Raw genomic sequence first — 24,315 nt, forward strand, 5'->3', positions numbered from 1 at the left:
GGTTGTCTTAGGTGAAGCAGAGATAAACACCGCCCTCACAAATGCTGGCCTGCCAAAATGTGAGGATCATAGGACCCTAAGATTATGGAAGGACGCTTACCTTTTTATATACAGATTTTTTTTTGTATCATGATGTGTGTAGAGTTGAGCAGACACAGAGGCAGACATTTTATAGCCATGATCAGCAGGTGAAATTTTGCTCCAAGCTGATTTAAGTGGGCTAACAATGATAGAATATCTGAGCCCACCATAGTTGGGCTAACAGTGATAAAAACCTGTTAACTGCAAATGGAAGTGGCTTTGTTTAAAAGTGCTAAGGCCCTGTCTGGATCTCTACTCTAGATACACTTCTATAATCTGTAAATTATATTCTCACAATTCCAGTCACTTAGGCAGCCATTCCTGGCCTGTGTGCTGGGTCCATGAATATTCATAGGATGTGTCAAGCAGGCCAGTAATACTTCCCCTTTGCTCAGGGCCAAGTGACAGCCAGAGAAATGGTGTGAAACTTGAGCCCAGAAAGAGGGAATTTTTTAAGCCAGTCATTTTAAGCAAATGGCATAGTATAATTAGGTTTGCTTCTATAGATTCCCCTCCCACCCCTCTCTTGCTCTCTTTTATGCATTTACCATCCCCCACCACAGAGAGAGATGGTCTTAAGCCAATCATCTGGTATAATAGCAGCATAATTATCAATTTCTCTAGTACATGGTTCTGAAATCAACAGAGTTTTGGGAATTACCTGCTTCACTTGTTTATTCAATGTTGAGAACATCTGCAAAAGTGGAGAAATATATATTTATATAAGGATTATTTGTTTTGTGTGCACATACAGATTACTTCCATGTTGCACACATGTAGCAGTATCCTCTCAAGAAAATAACACTAGAAAAAATAGAAAAAACAAAAAAAAGATATGATGAGTCAAAAGAAACTGAAGTACACTCCTCTGCTGTAGTTGTATTTCCAGACTAATTTGTTTTTGGAACTTTTACATAACAAAATGGCATGGAACAAGAATAGAGTGAAAGAATATGTACATGTTCAAATAACTGATTCACTGAGTTAAGTAGAAGCTCTGAGTGAAAGCTGTTCTTTATATTCCTCTAACTGTCCGCTGTCTCATCTAGATGACATGACCTGATGACAGTATCTTTTGGGCAATTGATGTGCCATCTCTAAAGGAAATCTGAATGCTTCATGCCAAGACAAAAATGGGAAAAAAGGCCACTGTGAAGCATTTTTAAATGATCAAGAGTTTAAGATTTTGCTATCTTTATTTCCTGTCACATAGACTTAGAAAAGAACTTGATATTTTAAGGAGAGACCCTCTAGCATGCAAAATCCCCTTTTCTGCTAATTTCTTTCCAGTCCTACCTATTGAACAAGATTGTTATAGAGGTCTGGAAATGGTCAGCTGTCTACCCCAGTGGCCAGTCTCTCCTTAATTAAAGAGGAGGAAAAGAAGAGGAAGAAGGGGTGTGAGTCATGGGAAATTTGAGATTGCTCTTCTTCAAATCTTCTGTGTAAAAAATACAAGTATACCATATCAAGACATCTAAATGTAAAGGTAATAAATAATAGGCTTTATGAAATAATGGAACAGAAACAGCAAAATTAAGTAGTGCTGGTGTGCAAAATGCCACTTGTATGCTGAGGTAAACATATATTTATTACAGGTGCTTAGTGCATACAACATCTTAACAGCCACCTGTTGCATATTTCACCTTAATTTAGGAATTTTCTGACTAATGCTTTCCATAACTTTTTAAAAAACTCATAACCTTCCTTCTGTAGTTTAGCACTTCTTTTGATGTGTTACCAAGTATTAGGCAGTAAGATGGTGTCTCAGAAAAAGGCAGCAGCATTGACCTGCGAAGAAATCTCAAGTTTTTTATACACTTTACAGCAGCAGTTCTCAGCCTTTTACTTGTGACGCCCCCCTTGACGAACAAAGGTACGTCCGCGCGCCCCCCTTAGCCAGCAATGTAAGCTAATTTCACTAATACCATATAAGAAACTTTTAAAAAAATGACCACCTTCGCGCCCCCCTTGTAAGCCTAAACAAAGGGGGGGGGGGCGCCCCACAGGTTGAGAACCGCTGCTTTACAGATTAGTTTGGGGCAAAGATTATTGGTGGGTCATAACACTCATCATCTGTCTTTTACATCTCTTTGACATTCCTTTTCAAGCTGCAGTGCACTTTTTTGCAGTGGTCATTTCTTTTGGGAAGATGGGTAGGGAGGAGGGAAGAGCAATGCTAAAACTTTGCATAGGGAATGGGCAAGAAGTTAAACCTTGATGTTCCGTGTAGAACATTAAAATCTCCTTCTCTGTCACTTCTACCTCTTTACTAAAGCACCCGAACATGGTGCCAAGAGACATTGAACAAGGAACATGTCTTGATGATGACCCCCGCTTGACCAATACCAATCTTACACACTCAGACAGCACTATATGCTCTACTATATGTAATTCTAAAATATGAAATGAATGAGAAAAAAATTAATTTTTCTCCTTGGGCCAACATGTTATGCACTTATGCATACAAATACACACAAGCATGTGTGCCCACGCACACACTCTTTCTTGCATACATTGTACACTATCAATACAAATCAGTTCTGCTGGTGACTGCATGCATAGACGTTCCCCAAAACACATGAGGATGCATAGATACCCCCTCAAGCACTTGCACTACACAGTGCCCACAGAGTTCAAGAAGACACATTGATATGTTTACATTACTATACTAAATTAATACTAAATTAATAAAATGTTAAATTTTTAAAATAAAATCTAGAAAAGGAGATAAATTTCACTGTAGCTAGTATAGGGAGGGCACTGTTGCTTTAGTTGTGAGACATTCAAGAACATCTGAGGAACTTTTTAAAATGTGAACAGATAACCAGAAATGATGTGCGGTGCTTGTGTTATGCAGAATGTTAATATAATTATAGGGAAAACTTATTTTGACCAACCTTTTCATGTCCTATTTGTGAAACAAAATGTCCTTACTCTGTTGGGCAGCAGATGTAACTGTGGAGTTGGTGAGTTACTGCTTTTGGCAGAACTGGAAGCACTTTCCCAGTTTAAAGAGCAGTAGTACTTTCAGTGCTTATTCAGAACAAACTTTCTACTTTTTTTACGAGCATTAGTCATCTCTGACATAATATAATTAGAAGTCATCAAGCTGAAGACAGAAGGAATTAAGTGGTGCACTTTTTCTTCCTCAAGTCAGATGGTGGTGGTCTGCTCCCTTGCTATAGCTGACTGGTGAGAGCTTTTTACAGTGGTGCTATAAGGCTACTTTATCATATTCAGTCAGTCAAAAATGAAGATTGCACTTACATGCAACATGCTATTTTCTGATTGTAGACTCATTCAGAAACATAGTTGAAGTTTGCATGTTGCAGTCATCATGCATATTTTCAAAAATGTTCTAAAACTACATCTGGATGAAAGTGTTGTCAAGCAGAGCAACGCCCTTTCTTTCCATACATGTAACATGAGAAAGGATGGAATGATGGTGCTAGCACCGTACTTTGTACGAGGAGTAAACAAAACCCCAACCCTAACTCGGTGGAGTGGATGACTTACCGGTCTCTACAATATAAGAGTCCAGTGTTTAAGGGAAACGTCTCACTGACCCCTACACACATTGATCGTTTACAAGTTGATCCCAAACATAACGCGTTCTTATTTTCGAAAAAACATCGTTAAAATGATAAAAACACCAGACTGTGCTGGCGCGTGTGGTGTCCAATTGTACCTCGCCACCTCAACTGATCCGATTCCATCAAGCGTTTGAGTCAGTCAATATTGTTGAGAAAATTCTGTTTTGGTGCAGGGCATTAGGCCGCCGTGCTAAAGCCGTGTCACTTTGTGCATTAATTTCAAGCATTAAAGACATACTCTGCTTCTGTTGATGATCTCGTGATTCACACACACGTAAGTATACCAATAATATGGTCAACATGACCCCCAAGAAACGTTCTAGTGCTAGAAGTAAATCTCGAGCTTGTATTATTGGACTGCTGGCAGACAGATTTTTTTTCAAAGTTAACCACTAAAACGAGGCAAGTGTGTACAAAGGTTCCGGTTTATTCACATTTCAGATTAATTACTAAAACGAAGCAGGTTTGTAACTGGAAAAAAAAATCATCTGCAAGCAGTCCATTAACACAAGTTCGTGGTTATATCGTCCGCCATGGCGTCGACGGGCACATTGGGCAGTGGAGCACGATCCGTTTTCACAAGGTCTTTTTAAAAGGCAGGTCCCAACGTGTAAAAGTTATTTTCAGAAAAATAAACTTGACAGTTTTGTAGTTTAAAGAATTATACATGTTTATGTCAGTATTAAATTTAGTGTTTGTTTTCTGATGATAACAAGTTGATATTCGAATTTTTCGCATGTGATTCTAACGCACTTTTTTCCTAAACAAAAGTTGCCAACGGCGTCAAAATGTGATCATGGCCGTAGTCAGACACTGCAAGTTTAAACATTATATCAAAATATAAAGTTTAAATTTACATAAAGTTTAAGCTCCCCTTCTTTTTTATTACATCTCCCGTACTTTAAAATAATACAGAGTATGTAGCTTTTGGTGGGTGCCGGAACTAATTAAACGCATTTGCATTAGGTATTTATGGGACATAAGTGCTCGGCACTCCAAGTGATATGTAGTTTTACCAACCTTCAACAAGGGATGTGGTGTAATGCAACAGTACCACTGTGTGTGTGTGTGCGCGCGCGCGCGCGCGGGCGTTAGATTTCTATTTACATGCGTCCTTGTTGCTGTGGGGCTCGGCAATGTAAAAGCAAGGACAGTAGTGCTTGATGAAATGCTGCAGCAGCCGTTGTGGCGATTGGTGATGTCACGGTGCCAGCGCACGTGTCCCTGGTATCGCGGGACACGCACATGACGGTGGCGCCAGCAGCTAGGGGACTGGGGACAAAGCCATTGTCAGAAGGCTGTGTCTTTGTCTTGTGTAGTGGTGCAGTATTTGCAGAGCTCAAGCTCGGGTTACAACGCCAAAACGTAGCGACTGTCATTATCGGCCAGCATGCTGGGTATGTAAGCTTGATATGTAGTTATATATAGCTCACTCTGGGATCATTTACTGTCTTCTTCAAACTTATCCTCACACAGAAGAAAGTGCTATGGACAGGTAGAAAAAATTGTCCATTGATGATATTGTTTTGTTTGGTTGGGGTTTTTTTGCCTACAAGTGTAACATCCAATGCTTTGCTATGTGGGCTATCGCACAATTCCTCAACAGTATCGCATCCAAAACACCTAATGTAAAAAATCCAACTGTATTTCATACAGGAATAAATCATTTGTTTTCCGTTTAAAGATCGTCTGGCTCAGTAAACCTCACAACATGTAATTCAGGTAAGGTATAATAATGAAAATCTTATATAAGGTAATGGGCCCATGAGTCATTGTTAATTAACCTAGGGCTGTTTGCATGTGAGCTCCTTGGCCTGGACATTAGCTTAACTTCTGGGTGTGGGCTGAGAGCTTGAAAATGAGATTTAAGTCAACTTTTCAAAACTTAGCACAGTTTTTTTTTCTGAATAAAAAATGTAAAGGTCATGCCCCAACCTTTTCGGGCTTTGGGGAGTAAGGTGTTAGAGACCTCACTTGTTTTTCTGGATATCCATGGGCCATTTGAAAACTTTTGTTATACTGTGATCTGGTTATCTAGATGGCACTTGTCATATTTGTATATCTTGGTCTTCAAATTCTACAGCAGAAAGGCAATCGCAGCAACAACTTAACTACAATTGACATTTTAGGAGCTAGCCAAAATGTCAAAAGTTATCACTGTAGCAAATACGGGTAGTGTTTAGTAATTTCCTTGTCAGTGCTTCCCATAGAGTATTTTATGACTCTTGCATTGGGAGGAGAACAATGGATTAAAAATTCATTTCACAGTATTGAAAGAAAAAGAAAATGTTTTGTCAGATGAGATGTAAACAAAAAAGCAGAAAAGGGCTAAAAACTTATTGATCAGTGTGCAGCTTTGTTCAGACAAAATTTGGTGTAGGTTATTGGTGTTCAGTAAAGGAAAAAAGTCACAACACTTAATGCTGTCAAACAGCAAGGTTAATGTATTTTTAACTTTGTCTTTTTCATTTTTGTGCAGCCTATTTGATATTCTTAAGCAATAACAAAGCTCTTCATATTAGGTCATTACTTATTCCCAGTAGATCTTGTGCAGTGGTGAATGGCCACTTATGACACACACAGTTGGTGTTAAAAGTATAAAAAAAATCTTTAGATCAGTCAAGAACATTAGTCAAGCATTTTCATTTTTTAGGAGTGATAAAGTAATGAACCTTAAATATGGAAATCATTTGGTTTTAAAGAATATTATGATCAGCCATGATTTGTTTTAATGGTCATAATAAAACAGTGTTTATTTATAGAGTTCCTTATCCACCAACAAAGGCACTTACATTTAAGTCCCATTTAGCATACATTTATCAGTAGGCATCAAATATGTCTTAAGTTTTCATTCACTACCATTCAAATCATAGCTACTTTCTCTCATTCTCCCTCCATGACATGCTCTCTCTCTCTCACAAGGTAGAGAAAACCAGAGTATGGGGGGTGAGGGAACCCCACTGATGGTCAGTCTTGTAAACATGTCACATACAGAGGTCTGTGGGATGGGGGTCAATTAGGGAGTGGAACAGAAATCTTTTTATGTTTATGCAGTTGTTCATGGTACTGGTTTTTTATTGCCCATTCATCCTTTGGTATATGTTCAGCCGTAGAAGTCATCTACTTGTGCTTTATATGTAGATATGATGGTCTGATTTTACAATCACTAATACCATCTGAAGATAAAAATACTTAGTGAAGCATGGATATGGTGTCCTTAGCAAAAATTGTGTGACCTAGCAGAAGAGATAATCAGTCCATGCATCAGAAGGGCAACAACTGCATCAGTGCAGTACAAGAAGGCAAGGTTATTGCCTGCCCTGTTATATACCAAGAGCTCATCGCCATAGCTCAGATAAATCAATGCATCATAAAATCAGCTTAGCGCTTGCCTCAAAGTATCCTTGGTCATCAAAATATTGCTGACATTGCTTGAGTGTGTTTGTTAGCGTATATGTAGAATGATTTTATATGGTGTTATGTGGTTGTGACATATTTAATGTTCAACTAATAATAATATTTTGTTGGCTTCTTGTTTCAATGCTCATATACTTTATATAAATCCATGCATTGTTTGGAAATTAGAGTTGTTCAAGCATCATGAAAAATTGATATTCAAATATTCATAAAAATTGATGTCACAGTCTTTTATATTAAACATTAATCGCATGAGGCAAGTCGACATGGAGCCTGACTTTATTTTGTATACTATACATTATAATATTATCAAAGACCACTTATATAGTGCATTTCCTCACTGGGTAGTGAGCTGAGTGTGCTTCACAAGAACAGTACAATATAAAAGACACGCCTTCTGCTTACGCAAAAAATTGCGTACAGTACGCATTAAAAGTTCGGAGGACCTCTTCAATTTTCGTCAATGGGGTCCCATTCAAATTTGGGCGAAGAACAGGGATCCCTTAAAAATCTGAAGAAGGGGTCCTGGGACCCCCAAAGAATTTAGCCTTAGCAGAAGCCCTGAAAGATATCCAATGGTGGAGACGTGAGATATGATAGTCATGTGAAGTGAAAAGACAAGATATGCCCAGATTTGTCCATTCAGCCTTGGTTTGCTTTTGCACAGTTTGATATTCTGTTGAGGTCAAACATAATTTTAGTCTTTCTTGAAAAGGTGAAACAATAGAAGTGAAGACACCTGGTGCATAGTATTTTTTTGTCCATTCAGTACACAACTGTAGGTGTCAAAATGTACATTAACATGATTATCCATTTGTGCACAGGCTGTTTTTCTTGACTCGGTCACTGACAGTACCATAATCCATCCACTCACTTTAAGGAAAAAACAGAATACACCAGGCAGAAGAGAGTAATGCAGCCACATTACAGACAGTGTAGTTTGCCACAATAGCTGTTGTGCCTTCCTGACCCTCAAGCTGTGACTAGTGAGTCATTGGGTTGCTATCCCAGTCTCCAAATAAGTCACAGCCTTCATGGCCCTCCTTTTCTTGACTTCTCTGACCGAAGTTTACAGATAATGAGGCTGGCATGGCTAGGTCATGATGTACTGTTAAAACATTTTGAAAGGGTGTGTTAGCTTGTTGAAGGTCACCAATGAGGGAATTAATCAGTGTGCTTCTCAATTTTTGTATTCATGTTATCATATGCAGCCACATGGATGTGTTTGTGCTACCTATCATGCCTGCTTTTATTTGCTAGTTGGAAATGAATCTTCTCAGTTTTAAGGCATTGAAAACTGCCACAATTTCATGTTTACATTGAATACTTTTTTTGTTTTTCTTTTACAGAAAGTGCAAGGAGGTTACAGGATAATGTAATGGTGTAAACAAAAGGAATTCCTTGGATTACTGTGCTGGATTTCTGTGCCTTCAGGGATAGGTGCTGTTGGATTATACTAGTGTTTCAATTATGAAAGTGATAATTACATTGTAAGTATTCATTAAAATTTGTATTCTACTATATTTCATTATGTGGTACTGTGTGCTATATCCCTTTCATGCATTATTTATCTCAATACAGATAGGTAATTAAACTCTGCTTTGGCAGTAATATCAAAACAGGAAGTAAAATTTACTTTCTTTAGTCAGTTCATTAGTATTGTTGTGGAAAACGACGTTGTTACATTTCTCAATCACTAAACCTTTTACGAAATATCTATATTGTTTTAATTGTTGGCATGTTTGATGGATTTTTTTTTTTTACTTTAATATATTTTATCCTGATTGGATTAACCTCATTAAATTGCTGCTAGTATTACACTGTTCACAGATTAAATGAAAATCATGGGTAGCTTTCTTATTTTTAAATTATATATTTTATGAGTAGTAAAGATTTAAACAGGTTTTCTGCAGTTCAATGCAATTCAATGTTTATAGTCATATACATATAGGTAACAAAATATGTGTCCAGAAACATTACTACATATCTATGGCAATATTTTAATGTCATAAGGGTAGTTTTAAGTTTTTATACTTTGATTGCTACATGTTCATTAGATTGCTAGCACTAACGCCTTGGTATATGGCACCTACATTAAGAAAGAATAATTGGTATTTTAAATTATTTAATGTTACTCATCAACACTTGCAGTTTACAATACTAGTATTTTAATTAATTTTTTGATTGCTAGGTTCATTTGTTTAGTTATTTGGTTACTTTATTGATTAATAGGCAATAACAACATTCACAAATTTATTTTAAAAATATTTAAGACATGTCTTCTAGGGGAGAGCAGTGTATGTTTGTCTGTTTGGTGGAAAAAACTAAGGAAGCTGTTACCTCCCATAGCTCATAGCGCAGTGTCCACTCACATCATTGTAAAGTCTGTTTACTGGGGATGAGCAGAATATTCTTGCTGAATATAGATGAGTATTAAGTATTTATACACTCCACAATCAAAGTAGGAGAAGTAACTTAAGAAGGCTTACATGAGCAACACTTACTAATGCTAATACTAATATATGGAAAGACGAATATTACTATCTTCATTCACAAAAATGAATACATGTAAGGCTTACAGAACAAAGCTGGAAACAGTATCAGAGGTGCCTGGTAGTGTAGTGGTTAAAACACTCACTTGTCACCACTGCAATGAGTAGCTCAGGGTTCAGATCTCATCTTGGGACACTCTATGTATGTGACATTTGTCCACATGGCTGGTCGTCGGGGTTTTTTTCTCCAGGTACTCTGGTTTTTCACCCCCCTCCCCCAATTCTTCCCCTTATAGTGTAAAATTTTGCAAGGCTGAAGCTCTTTCCTACTAAATAAACCAACCAACCGTGAAAAGAATATGTTTTTCAGATATGCACACACTTGAACAATTCTAATGATTGGATCTAGGCAGTGTGGATTGTGCTATGAAACCTTAACGACTTAGGTTTTTTTGTGTTTTTTTGTTGTTGTTGTTGTTGTTGTTGTTTTTTGTCAGCTGCAGTAAATATTTTGCTGGAGGGTCTTAGCTGTAGTGGATATATTGTTGGAGACCCCACTTAAATAAGTGAATTCTACCTCTTGCAGTATTGGAAAATGACATCTTTAATGCCAATGACTCATGATCAGTATGAAGAGGAAGATACAAGCATATTTACAATACAAAACAGCATGTTCAACAACAATCTATAAGCAAATGTACATTTTCATATGATTTGGACAACTCAGAGGTGATAAGAGAATCTTTATCAAAAAAAATTTTTTTTCCATTTTGAATTATGTTTAACAGTCACTTTGCAGCAGTTCACCCTGTTTGTTTCATTCTTTCTGCTTTTGGCAGCTTTATTTCTGAATGTAAATATGGCCAAAGCTGGTTCCATGCCAGTGAATAAAGCTGGCTTCATTCTTGTAACTCACTATTTTATTCTCTGTTCCTTTCACATCCTCATTTTCTAATACACACATGCATTAATTGTGTGAGAGGGCATACTACTAAGATGACGACAAAATAGCTATTATATTATGCCATGAAATGATGGACAGAGACTGTAGAAACTTTTTCTTTTTCCGCTGTAAGCAAGATCATTGTGATGTGCAGGTAGTGGCAGTGTTATTTTTGCATTAGACATTACTGTCAGAATAGTGCTATTATCATACACTTGGTTTTTTTGTTTGTTTGTTTTTTTTGTTTTTTTTTGAGTTGTAAACAGGTTTTCATTTTTTTTAATAAGACTGTAGAACTTAAGATTCTACTGGATGCAGAATAGGCCATACTTCTTTCTAACAATCAAATACAGGATCCATATGAAATGCAGGATAGGCTTAAAGACAGGTGCTACACATTCATCATCTTGCTGACCTCATCCTGTGCCCCTACCCTTCAGCTAAGTATTGGAACAGAGTATATACCTTTTTGTTTCTCTCTTTTTGTACATCATCACCTAAACTATGCTACCTCCCACTTTAAAAAGTTTAGAACGGAATTCAATTAAGTGTGATTGGCACAGTTTTATTTCTGGATATAAAAGAAAAGAAGCACTCATGGAAGTATGACTGATTTGGAGCTAGTTTCATGTGCTTGAGGCAGATGCTCAAAGGCTGTTACTCAGTGTTCCCTTTTCAACTTGTAAAGAGCTAGGTCTGTCCAGATAACATTAAATTACATCATAGGTTTTAGAAAAAAATAAAATGTTATCAAAGTTTTTAAAATTGTCTGCTTAAAAATACAAATATGTTAAATCTGCATGCCACCAAACACTCAGTTTTTTTTTTTTAGGACCCAATAATTTAAGAATTAAATGGTTAGATTAGTAATTGAATACAATGTGCTGACAAGTTACAGAAGTTCTAACAAAACTGTAATTTTAGCATTGATGTGTTACTTCATTGGAAAATTTAAAAAGTCAGCAGGCTTGTAGAGGATCAATTAGTAGTTCTAGTACACACACAAGATAAGTATTAACAGAAGAATAGAAAATACTGAAAACTTGCAGCTTATTCTTTAGATGTTCTAACAAGAAAGGTTTTACAACAGGGGTGCCCAACCTACAGCACGCATGCCTTATCTGGCCCTCTCATTTTAACCAGACACAACATAATTTCATTTTTAACATCATGATTCTGGTAAAACCGCCATGTTCTGGCCTGCAAGATTTCATATCATGCCCAGTGCAGCCCTCCAGTGAGAAAAGGTTGGGCACCACTGTTTTACAAGCTTTGCAATGTAATGCTTTCTAACTTGCAACAATAGTAAACACTATTCCAGAATGTTACTGCTGACGTTTATAGAAACATGTAAACATGCTTTCTTATAGATAACTCCCAATAATATAAACTATAATGCTTAAAATCTTTTATTTTGTGTGCATTTAACAGTAGAGGCTGACCAGCAGAGACACAAAAAACATATATTTTCAATTTTCACCAACAAAATATACAGTATAATTTATATAAGATTGATTCTTCTTTGGGCATAGGTTGATTCACCGTTCAGTATTGGGACCATCTGATCTTGAGTGGAGTGAGTGATCTAGTCATGGCAGAGGTCCATCCAACTCATTTGCCAGTGATTCTTTGGGTGCAAGAGATTCTTTGTAAACCCAGCCAACAGTACATCAACACAAGACTGATTTCTGTGCATTATGATTGTTTGCTCTATTTTTATTTGATTAGATTTTCAATCTCTTTATATAAGTGATACAGAGCGAACTCCTGATGCAAAGCTGCTACACTTTTTATCTACTCTCGGAACTTCCTGATTCCTCTTTTCAGAAGGGAACCTTAGCGACCCTGCTCTTTCCCTATCTTGTCTGCAGTGACTTCCCCCACCAAAAAATAAGTCTTATTTCCTTTTCTTATGACCCTCACCCCCATCCCCAGTTGCTAATACTGTTTGAATGTATGATGTATGCTTTGGGTTGTTGATCAGTTGGACAGATGTGTAAGGCATTTGGGTGTGTTAATTGTGCATGTGCATGCATATATGTGTATTATGTGTGAAGACATTTTGAGCCCTGCCATCAGGAGCACCCTGTAGCATAATGGTTAAAACACTCACTTGTCACAGCTGGAGTGAGAGGTTTTGGTTTCAGATCTTGTCTCGGACACTTTTAGAATGTGAGACCTGTTCCCAGAGCTAACCCTCAGGAGTTTTCTCAGGGTACTAAGGTTGCCTTCCCACTCCAACTCTCCTTGTAGTGAAAATCTAGGTGGAAACACCTTTCTGCCAAACCAACTAACCTCCATCAGGTGGAGGTATGGGAGCACTAATATCTGTCTAATCCTCTTCGTGCATCCACTTGCACATAAGGCCGCCACCAATGTCGATCGGCTGAAACCCGCTCTAGGTGACCCCATGTCCAGCCCTTTCCTTTCATCTCCCTTTCCACTGTTCTTCTCCAAGTTTCCTTTGGGCGGCCTCGTTTCCTTCGGCCATCTGGAGTCCATCGCAGGGCAACTCTGGAGAGGCCTGCTGTCTGCTGGCAGAGCACATGTCCAGTCCATCGGTTTCAGTTCTTCGGTGGAGTTCTTCGTTGGTGATGGTATTCGGCCAAAAGATGTTAAGTATGCGCCTGGGGCATCTGTTTTGGATGACGTCATGCTTGTTACTGATGGTTTTGGTCATCTTCCATGATTCTGATACGTAAAGGAGGGTTCTGATCACATTTGACTTGAAGATTCTCAGCTTGATCTTCTGACTGATGTTTTTTGCCTTCCATGTGCTCCTGAGTGAGGTGAAGGCCTAGCTGGCTTTTGCTAGCCGGGCTCGAATCTCCACTTCCGCATCCCCGGTGTTTGACATTTTGGACCCCAGATAGGTGAAACTGTCAACTTCCTCAATCTCTTCTCCATTTAGTTTGATGCTGTCTTGGACTCTGGGGTTCACTCTCATACTTTTCATTTTCTTTGCACTGACCTTCAAGCCAAGGTTTCTGTCTGTTTCTGAGAAGGCATTTGTTTTTTCCTGCATGTCTTGGTGGCAGTGTGACAGCAGGGCAATGTCATCAGTGAAGTCCAAGTCTTCCAGCGTTATTGTTGCTGTCATAGTCATGGTCTATCGGATCCCTCTCCTCTCACTGTTGGTGGAAGTCTTCATACTCCAGTCCATGGCCAGGATGAAGAGGAACAACGACAGAATGCAGCCCTGCTTCACCCCAGTACTGACGTTGAAGGGGTCTGTGAGCTCCATGTCACAGACAACCTGGGATTTGAAATCGCTGTACAGCATTGCAACGACCTGAACAAGTTTTGCAGGGACTCCATAATGCCTCAGGATCTTCCATAAGGACTCTCATTGAATGCTGTCAAAAGCCTTCTCCAGGTCGATGAAATTGATGTACAGCAATCATTCCTCTCATTGCTCTGCTCCAAAATCTGTCGCAGAATGAAGATCTGTTCGGAGCTGGATCGCCCAGGGCGAAATCCTGGTTGCTGTGGTCGGAGGTCTTTCTCAAGAGTTTCACAAAACAATCTTGCTGAAGACCTTGCTGGCGAGGGAAAGAAGTGTTATGCCCCTCCAATTATTGCAGTCTCCAAGATCTGCTTTCTTGGGTAGTTTGAAGTAGTGGGAACACTAAGTATTCATGATTATTATTATTCTTTGTAAAGTATCAAGGGCTTGCCCACGGCAATGATGAGTGACAGTGTCAACATGCAACACATTTCATGTTCTTTTTAGATATTTTCAAAATTGTGTCATAAGAAGAATATGGAGGTGTGATGCTGTTAGCTATGAAGGTAAGAGTAGTGTAACCTAGTGACCATAAGAGCACTGGGTGTAGAGAAAGGCATGTAGATGGTCAAGTCTTGACCTCTCATTCTGCCATCTCTTATTGTCCTACATAATTCAAAGTGTACCTACTGTCAGCCTATGAAGCCTCCACCAGTTAGATATTGATTTACTTATTGAATATCTGTCATAGTTAACCATGTTAAACAACCTAGACATTTGCTGTAGTGCATACTGTCTATAGGCCTGCCTTTTTAACTTGGGGTCATGTGGGTCCAGGTGCATAAAACACTACTATGTGCCAGTTAGCATAGCTAATTGCATTTCAACTAGAATGCGCTTTTCTTTTTTTTTTTCTTTTTTTTTTCCTCAATTGCAGTGTCAGGTGGGGATTAATCATCAATCTAACAGGTAGTGGTGTATTGTGTACCTGGTCTCATGAGACCATTTTTCATCATTCTTAAACCTCCAGATTCTCTGAAAGCTCATTTCACCAATATTGTAAGTTGTAATGCAAAAACTGACATTGTCTTCGAAGGGAATGATATATTAATCATTGCATTTATTAGAAAATGGGCATTTCTCTGGATCAGAGTTTTACATATTTTTTGGACTTAAGCTTTTGTAGCAATAAAGAATCAATCTTTCTGTGTGTGTGTATATAAGAAACAAAGTGTGTGTGTGTGGGGGGGGGGGGATGTATAGCAGCTTTCATTATTTGTAAGGTTTATGGAGGAGGAACAGCGAGGTGGAACAGATGGTTATAGAGATCTTGTTATCTTGGTATGTGGTCGTTGGCAGATGCTGTAGGTGACAGATCAGCAGCAGTGTGCTTCTTGGATAAGCAAATTTAGTCTAACTGGTACTAAATTTAAAAAAATATATATATAGACCACATGCATTGGCATGTCTGTGTATGTGGCGCACAAAATCTACACTACAGCGCTTGAGTAAGGAGAGGGAGAGACCGGTTGTGGCTGAACAGCACATCATCCCTGTAAATCCCTGCTTTTTGTGGGCATCAGTCTCCCACTACAGACCAGTGTGTTGTGGTATCGGTCTCCCAGTGCAGCCATTGATTAGCCAAGCTTCGTGCTTGACCCCGAATACTACTATGGGTAACTGGCGATGCCAGGGTGATCACAAGCATCAATAAACTTGTGAGACACAAGGATAGTTTGAAGCACGCCTGTTACACGTCAGTGCGTGACTGCTGATCGGCCGCTGCCTTGCGTGTGTCCGAGTCCCAGTGGTCGCAGCCTGCTGCATGTCATCAGGCCACGACATTGTCGGCAGGCGCCACTTCTGCCAGTCGCAGTCCACGCCAAGCCTCATTGAGACTGATGTCGCAACCAGCTTTTATGTACAGCTCGATCTCCAGCAGCATTTTACCGACTTTGAGAACAGTGTTGCGATCAGAAAAACGGAAATAGGCGTTGAATGTGTGTTCACAACGCAGCTTTGCATCCCACAACATTTGTACTCACAGCCAGCGTCTGGCAGTGATCTGCGGCACTGCAGCAGCAACTGGTCGTTTTATGATTATGATGTGTGACAGAAAGAACATCTGTAAGCCGTTGCTGCTCACCAGGTTATTAGTATCGCCAGTAGTCTGGGTTCACAGCGAATGATAAGGAGATGCTTAGTGATACCCAGTGGTGTGTAGATGCAGACAAACATTGTCTCCCAGTGAAATAATATTCATTGCGTGCATCTTCATCAGGAAGTGCCTGTTCAAGCTGCTTTCAGGAAGTGCTCTAGACTGTTGGTTACACTTGAAATTAAACAGAAGCTGTTTTCTGTTTACAACATGACCACATTGACACCATCATGTAGTGAAATGAAAGTTACAGCACATGTGTTCAGCTGTGTGACAGTGCCAAACAAGAATATTTCTTTTTAAACCTTTTATTGAAACCAAAAGGGATATAAAATAAATGAGATCAGTATTAGGACTGGTATTTGTGCTTTTAAAAAGTTCCATCACTGGTGCCTCAACAGTAATTGTGACTTAGCAATTTGACTGCAGCTTGCTGTGTTACTGACTTTGGGGATGCAGACAACTGGAAGGAGATTGCATGCCCATGTAAATGAGACAGAGTTCGGTCCAGGAAAAGATGGTGGTATTGCTAACTATGGTATTTCTGTCTTCTCTCTACAGGTAAGGTGTCGGAGAAATTAATGGTTTCGTTATGTGGCCGTTAGTTTGTTTGTTGATGACGCTAGCTGCCACGAATATTCAGCATGCCTTCGCTCACACAAGTAAGTAAGCTTGCCTATTTTGGATTGTGCTCTTTTAATTTGCACAAAAAAGAGCTTCATATATTGATGCCTCCTGAAGAACGAAGTACATGTATGACACAAAAGCATAAGGAAAGAAAATATTTTCAGCACAATGTAAAGAGTTCTGTCAAAAAGCACTTTTTTTTAAAGTTTCATCTAATTTTATCAGGCGTTCAAATAGAGGTGGTAAATGGAACTCTTTTTGTGACTTTACTGGTGTATTATTATACCTTTCAGCCTATAGCATGCAGTTCTGTGTATTTGAACCAGGAATGTCTTTGCAGCAGCCAGCAGCTTATTTTATGGAGGACGAAAGAAAGATATATACTAGCATATTTGGAATCTGAATGTTGTCTTTAAAATCTCAGTGAGGTCTGCTCTTTTTACCATTTTTGTAAGTTTTACTTTTTCAGTGGATGTATTCTAATTATTATATTGTTAACTTATTTCTTCTGGATTTAATTCATTTGACTGGTTGTTGTCATATGGTTAATGCTATATCTAGCAGCATTAGCTGTTTAGTTTGGGAGGTCTTTTTTTTTTTTTGCACACCACATTAACAAATTGTGTTTGCACATAATATAATGCAGATCTGTTTATGTGCAGGTTCACTTTTCTATTCAGTGTATAGCTTGATTTTTATTTTTCTGATTGAGGTTGTTATACTTAAACTATGTAGGCTCATTTAAAAAGAAAAACAAAGATAAAATAACCATGTTCAAGTTTTCATCTGGGATGCATGGAGAAGATATTTTTGTCAGCTGCTGCTACAAAACACCCATACTGTTTTTTTATTTCATTTATTTTTATAAACTAGATTGAATAGGGTCCGCTTCTCTTTTTCTTTTATTGAAATTCTCTTTTAGAACTTTCCTTTTAAGTTACTTTTATCATTTTGAAAGACCTAAATCAGGCCTGGGTACAAGTCCATTACTGACAAAATACATTCAAATTTTAAAAACAAATGGATCTGTGCATCTTGTGGAAGACTATGAACTTATCTCTTATAATGACCTGTTACATAATTTTTGCTAGTGAACATTGCCTGTTTTGAAGACACTTCATAATGACCATTTAGGGATTGTAGGTCCTGCAGAGAAAGGTTATCTGTTTTCTATATTATCTTATATTTACCTACACTTAAAGTTGATAAATAATTCTGACCAGTGCACTTAAAAGTAACTAAAAATAGATTTTAATGCAAAGTAAATTTCTGTTTAGAATTTTCTGACTTTGTGTTTGATAAACAAGCATTTGGTTTTTATAATTATCCTAATTTTTACGAGCATGAATAGCTTTTGCATTGTGTGTGTGGGTGAGAGAAGAAGAAGCTTGAAATGAGTTTATAAGGTGTTTACTAAAGATTACAACTGCTTCAGTTGTACAGTTAAATACATAAAGCATGTGCAGAATACAGCACTAAATGTCTGGGCATGACATAAAACTAATAAAGTTTAGTCACTTGCCAACATATAAATGCAGTCATGTTGATTGTTTGTAGAAGAAGGAAAAAACCGGCATTTTATGATAGCTTTCTGTTGCTGACATTGTACAACAATTACCTAGAGTCATCTAACTTTCATCTAAGAAAAACTAGGCATATCTAATGTATCATCACTTCTCATTACATGAGATGCATTAACATTGTTGAGGTACATTATATTAAAGTTAAAAGTGATGTAACTTGGCTAAGCTTCTTTCATTTGTTAGGTAGCTTATCACACCAAAACCTCCAAATAAGTTCAAGATGAATGATGACAAAACAGCTCATTTAAATTGCATCAAACTCTGGTCTACATACATCATTTGGTGCAATTATATCTCATTCCATGACAGAAACGTTGATAAGGCATAAATAAAGCATTTTGATAAAGCATTATTTTCTTTATAGCATCACATTAATTTTCTTTTATTATGCCAGGATCAGGCATATCTGATCACTTAATAGTTGAATCTACTAAAATGCTTGTCTGAATTTGTTTTCTTATTGTATTTCATGTTTTATTAGTTTTTTTCTAGTTACCTTCATGACAGGCTTCCAATTTTACCCGACAAGCTGCATACACTGATCTACTTTATGTCCCCTGTATAAAATCTTTAAAAAATGAATAGTCGGATGTTGTAGGAGAATGGGGTATTAGAGTCCTTACTTTTCTTGGACCCAGCTTTTGTGGATGCCTGTTTATTCTCCCTTGGTGTTTTATCTTCGCAAGCCCTCTTCGGAGGCAGAGACCTATTCCACAGCTAGGTCAATTGTGGGAAAATGCTGCACTATATTGGAGGTTCATTGCTAAGTGTAATTAACAGATTGTAATATTGTGTAACCCTGTCAGTAAAAGTAGTTCTACTTAAATAAGTAAATAGCTTGTATTCTGAGCTTTTTTTATTGTTAGTGTATGTTCAGCCACACACATCAGAGAGCCAGTTTTACTGTTGTCACCAGTCCAGTTTTCATCACCTTAGCAGCCATGCACTTCTCAATGATTTGTATTCACTGTTATTATTTAAGTGCTCTGTGCGTTTATCACAGGCGCAGTGGCATGAGCCTAGTGTTTGGAACCGAAGATCAGCTCCACAGAATCTGTAACTAGATGTTCAGAACCTTTTGCTACCAGTCAGTGGGGCACAAAATGCAACCAGCCAGGTGACATCAAGCGCAAAAGCTTTGAGCCCCATCTTTTATGACACAATAGTTTATCCATAATATCAAGAGACCATAAGTGTAAGTGGGTCCTAAACCCGGTCTCATTTGGGCAGTAAGCAGTGTTATTCTTCCGGAGTAGGAATGGAAATAGGAAAGAAAGGGGATTGAAAAAAAAAAAAAGCCCCACAAACATATGCACAGATTTATCACCTTCATACAGAGAAGAATTTTCGATGGATTAAGCAAAAGAATTACCCCGTTTGCTAGTGAAGTGTGCAATTGGAAGTTATAGTGGTAGTGAGTTAGAGATTGGTTCTTGCAATGGTCTTAATATGCTTAGGATGATTCACGGGCTATCATTTATCAAATAAATAATTTAGGAAGCTGCAGTGCTGGCATTAGGGTAGTCAGACAGCAGGGGACAGGAGCTGAATATTCACGGCATTACTGAAGCGAGGCCTCGTCCACAGAGGCTTGGCAACAGACACTGTCGCTGATCGATGGCAAATAATACGCCTGGCATAATGTGTGCTTTCCTTGCTGGGCTTTATTCATGCCTACACAGCAGAGAACAGTAACAGTGTAGCGCACATGCACCTAGTACCTTGACAAGGACAAAATCACATTTCACAGTATGTTGTCCCGTCTTTTCCAAGGTTTGACCTGCAAGTGGTGGCAGGAATCAGTCTCTGAAGCCAAAGAAGAGTATAACAGTAATAGCATGCAGAAGTTGTCAACCTTTATTTATGCTGCCTTTAGATCAGCATCGATTTGTAGTTGCAGGCAGAGAAAAGAGGCTTAAATCTTCCTTTTCAGACTAAACATGTAGTGGCAGCCTGTTTGTTTTAGTGTGTGTGGAGAGAGTTTTTAGTTAAAACAATGACTTGCTGTACAGTTATTATGAAAAGTTCAGCAAATACAATAGATCTTTATTGATGAGGTTTTGTCAGAAGAAATTTTAAGAGCCTTATTTGTCCATTGAGAGCATCCAAATTGTCTGATCATTAGGCAAGAAGTTAGGCAATGTTGTTAGTGGCTAAGAACTTTGTGTTCTCAGATAAGTGTTTTTACTGCATACCAGGATGTTAAGGACACTTTTCTGTGGTGGGTTTATGGATTCCATAATGGGCAAAAAGATCAAAAGATGTTTGTTTTCGCTGACAGAGACGCTGTGTGCAGCTCACTTTTAGGAATATTTCATTGTTAATTCGGTTTGAAAAGCCAGTGTTGTTATCTCTCAAGTCAGTCATTAGAATTAAGAACAGGTGATGTGTTAGTAAATAAACAGTCTGTGTTCACAGGGACTTGCTGAGCTCTTGGGACCACAATGAAACGTTAAAGTGTTTAACAGTGTACAGCTGTTTGTTAGTTTATTCCTTGTTGCTCTGAGGAGCATAGGGCAGCAACAACACCTCGCCAGCAGACCCAGTTTTGGGCAGCCCCCTTCAGTTGGGCCCAGGTGGTTCCGATGTCTTTTGCCTCACTCTCTACTGTTCTTTTCCAAGTTTGTTTTGGTCTCCCTACTCTCCTCTTTCCCTGAGGGTTCCAGTCAAGTGCCTGCTTGGCGATGGTGTTACAGCTGTTAGTAGATTTCAGAAATAGCTTTGCTTTCAGTTCAGTGTCATGCCATCATAATGGTCAGCAGAGTAGCTTATTGCCGGTGGAATCTAAAATGAGAGTAGATCAAGATCAAGGAAGGTGTGTGAGTCATATACATACACAGCTGAACTTGTTACTCATCAGATGTCATTTGCCTGCTAGTTGGCTGGCATGATGCCCCTTAATGCATTCTACCTCCACTCTGTACCATGCTTGGCGACATCCACTTATGTTACAGAATTGTCAGTGTCCTCCTTCTGTCGCTAACAGGATCTGTCCCTGTGCATTTCTCTATGGCCTACTTAAATTTTTTTTTTTCTTCTGTTAGCTCATCTTTTTCCATTCTTTGTCTGCCCTATCTTTCCTCTTCTCTGCTTTGTTTTTTTGCTGTCTCTAACTCCTAAGTTTTTGTCTCAGTTTCTGTTCCTTTCCATGTAGCCAGTTTCTCTTTTAAACAGTGGTTTAGATGACTGTGATAAAGTGTGCACTCATGCTAAAGAGTAGGGAGGTAAATATTTTAGAAATGGAGTTAACCTTTATAAATACATATATAATGATGTTTTAATGATGATCTTCATATCATTACCACTTTGGTTATTGGACAAAAACTAACATCAGTGAAGATTACATTGTCATATTCTTTTCCTGAGGGTTCCATAGTCGTGCAATCAGTTCTTACTACGTCATAACAGACTGTTATTCTGGCACTAGGATCTGGAAGACACACCCTTCCATCGTCTGTTTTCCCAGCAATTAATAGTTACTTGATTTTTCGGGAAAAATGCTTAGGGAAGATGGATTCAAACTTCCCTACACTGTTTCACAAACAAAAACAGACCAATTACAGTTGACTACCTCTTTGACCAGTGGAGCATGGGACCTTTACCTTTTGAAATGGTTTATTTAAACCTTACTCTGTCTCTGCATCATATATCATTCATCATATTTCAGTGTAGTTCATTAATTTATCAAGGTCTTACTGTAAAGTTGTGCTTTGCATAGGAGAGTCACCTGGTCCATACATTTAGGTGTTGAAGGTATCACTAACATACAGACTTTAGACTTTAAGCATGGCAAGAATCGGTCACAGACCATGTGATTTAGGTCTATGCTATAGTCTTACCTGTCTTAAAGAACGGTATGATAAATTTTATCAAATAAACCTTGTTGTCCCTAACAGTGTTAACAGAACGTTTTATGTGATCTTGTCACATGCAAAGAAAATTTACTGCTAAATAATGTTGAAGCTGAAAGTACACATTTATTGTTTGGTATACTGTACATTCAATCTGCATTGCATTTTATCAAGGATATTGACCCTATTTTGTTTTTGCTAAGTGTTACTGACAGGTTTTACTTCTATGGAGGTCTGCTGTTTTAAAGGAAGACAAGCAGAGAACAGTGTGAAATAGTTGAACGTTTTGTGGACTCTAATCTCAGCAGTTTCACATTTTCAGGACCACCAGGAAATTAAACCTTTGGTCTGTGTATGCCCAAAGGCCATTTTCTAAAGAAGAAAATGACAGTGATAAAGGAATTATTCTATTCTTACATTAAAACAGCAATGTTTCAAGCTTTTGCATCATGGCTTTTATTCAACTGTGCAGTTCTGGGTTTTTTTTCTAGACACGTATACAAAACAGTAGCCAATAATAAAATCTGGTTTGCTGGCACTTCTTCTAGACATTGGTTTTGGGCACAAATACTCATTGTGGGTTTGATAATGAAAGTTACAAAGGTCTTACCTACAACTCTGTTCCTCACAGGCACAGAAAACATGACTTTATTCCGGTACTACCCTGTGGTACAGAGTAAGTAGAAAGTGACCACTTGTATAAGCTTGACCACATCTCTAAGATATTTATTAATTTTAATGGTACTTTAAATGTATAATTAATACAAAGTAAACATATTTGATATTTTAGATGTTCGCCCCACTTGTTAAGATATATGAATTTTTTTTTTTGTTTTTTTTATTTTTATTTAGAAATGATAATCATTTGAGCCTTAGCATGACTCCCTAATTTAGTTATTTGGAATAAAAGCAAATAAAATCATATACAGCCTGTGGTCATCCCTCATAACAAGAAAAATTAAGTTCAAACTTAAGAAACTAATTATTTGATGATTGTCTGGAAATTACTGGTGAATAGAGGACTTGTTTACAGACCCTTAACACACTGGATCCATGCTATTAATGGGTTGTGATGAAAGGTCACAACTATAGCTGCAAGCCAGGACCGTTGTATTAAATATCTTCATCTTTAGATGTAAAAGTTTCTTTGATGGCATCATAATTAAAACATCTCTTTTAGAAATTTGTCTAGGATGAAGATTTTTGTAAACATTTCAGAGAAATAGAAAATTAAAAAATGCTTGTTTGCCCTGAATTTGAAAATTTTCGTCGTTTACGTATATTGAAAGTGTTACTTAATATTAAAAAACATTTCTTATAGCAGTTTTGAGGCTCAGCAGATACATTTGGTCACTTTAATTTTTGATAGAAAATGATAATTTACTGTACTTTTTGTAAGTTACAGCTGTTTGCTGCTTTTCACTGCACACATGAACATCTTCAAATATAAATAAATATATTTGTGCACGCATGTACATGTGTGTTTGAGAGAGAGAGAGAGCAAGAAAGATTTGGTTCAAAGTAGTTGATTTTGTGGGGGTGTATTTCTAGGATCCCTTGTGTTCATTTTGAAATACTTTTGTTCTAATTATTCTGGAGTAAGGTTTTCATTTTCCAGGGTGTTATTGGGTTGATATTAAGCAGATCTATAATTTTTGAAGTTATTTTTGGGGACATCTGTTGTATGAAGTTGAATATTTAGTGAAGATCTAAAAATTGTTTCCTCCACTTTATAGTAAATGTATAGATGTAAACTTATCACAAAGTGGTATCATGTAATCACATCTACAGTATCACATGACAGATAACACATAGGCATAAACAGCACATACTTGTCTTCAGACAGGATGGATTTAGAGACATATTTATGTCTACTTATCTGTGTATTTCAGGTCCTCCAAAGATAACCTTGGCCCCCAAAAGTCAGAAAGTGGCAGAAGATGGCACAGCCAGCTTCTTTTGCAAAGCATCAGGCAACCCAGCTCCATCAATTGCCTGGGAGAAGCGAGGGAAGACTATTGTCTCTCGTCGTACTCGTTACGAAATTGTAGATGTACCTCATATGTCAGTTTTGCGGATCAAGCCAGTTCGAGCTGCTCGAGAAGATGGGTTATATACTTGTGTTGCCACCAATTCTTTAGGAGAAGCTCGCGCAAATGCAACATTATACGTCTATAAGAAGGATGAAGTCAATGGGGGTAAGATGCAGTGACTATTTGTGTATAAACATATTTTTACAACTCACCATTTTTTTCCCACATGTGAATCAGTACTTGCTTGTGGCCACCTCCGGTGTTTCCATGGTTTAACTAACAAGCACAGTTTTCACATAGTGAGCAAT

The 24,315-nt window shown here is 38.0% G+C and overlaps 1 protein-coding gene across 11 annotated transcripts in view; it reads left to right on the top strand.

Annotated features, from left to right (window-relative positions):
- Positions 1–24,315, top strand: part of LOC112574047 (tyrosine-protein phosphatase Lar-like) — a 112,454-nt gene that overhangs the window by 16,781 nt on the left and 71,358 nt on the right. For 9 of the 11 annotated variants that reach the window (XM_025254845.1, XM_025254856.1, XM_025254851.1 and 6 more), the window contains exons 3-6: positions 8,444–8,584; positions 16,475–16,575; positions 22,606–22,650; positions 23,867–24,172. In XM_025254845.1, coding sequence (XP_025110630.1) covers positions 16,506–16,575; positions 22,606–22,650; positions 23,867–24,172 — 421 coding nt within the window. In that variant the 5' untranslated portion in view covers positions 8,444–8,584; positions 16,475–16,505. Of the gene's footprint in view, positions 1–4,843; positions 5,075–8,443; positions 8,585–16,474; positions 16,576–22,605; positions 22,651–23,866; positions 24,173–24,315 lie in introns of those variants that run through there. The other 2 variants (XM_025254850.1, XM_025254855.1) reach the window with 2 other exon arrangements.

Source organism: Pomacea canaliculata, linkage group LG10, assembly GCF_003073045.1.
Source record: "Pomacea canaliculata isolate SZHN2017 linkage group LG10, ASM307304v1, whole genome shotgun sequence".
Lineage (NCBI taxonomy): Eukaryota > Metazoa > Mollusca > Gastropoda > Architaenioglossa > Ampullariidae > Pomacea > Pomacea canaliculata.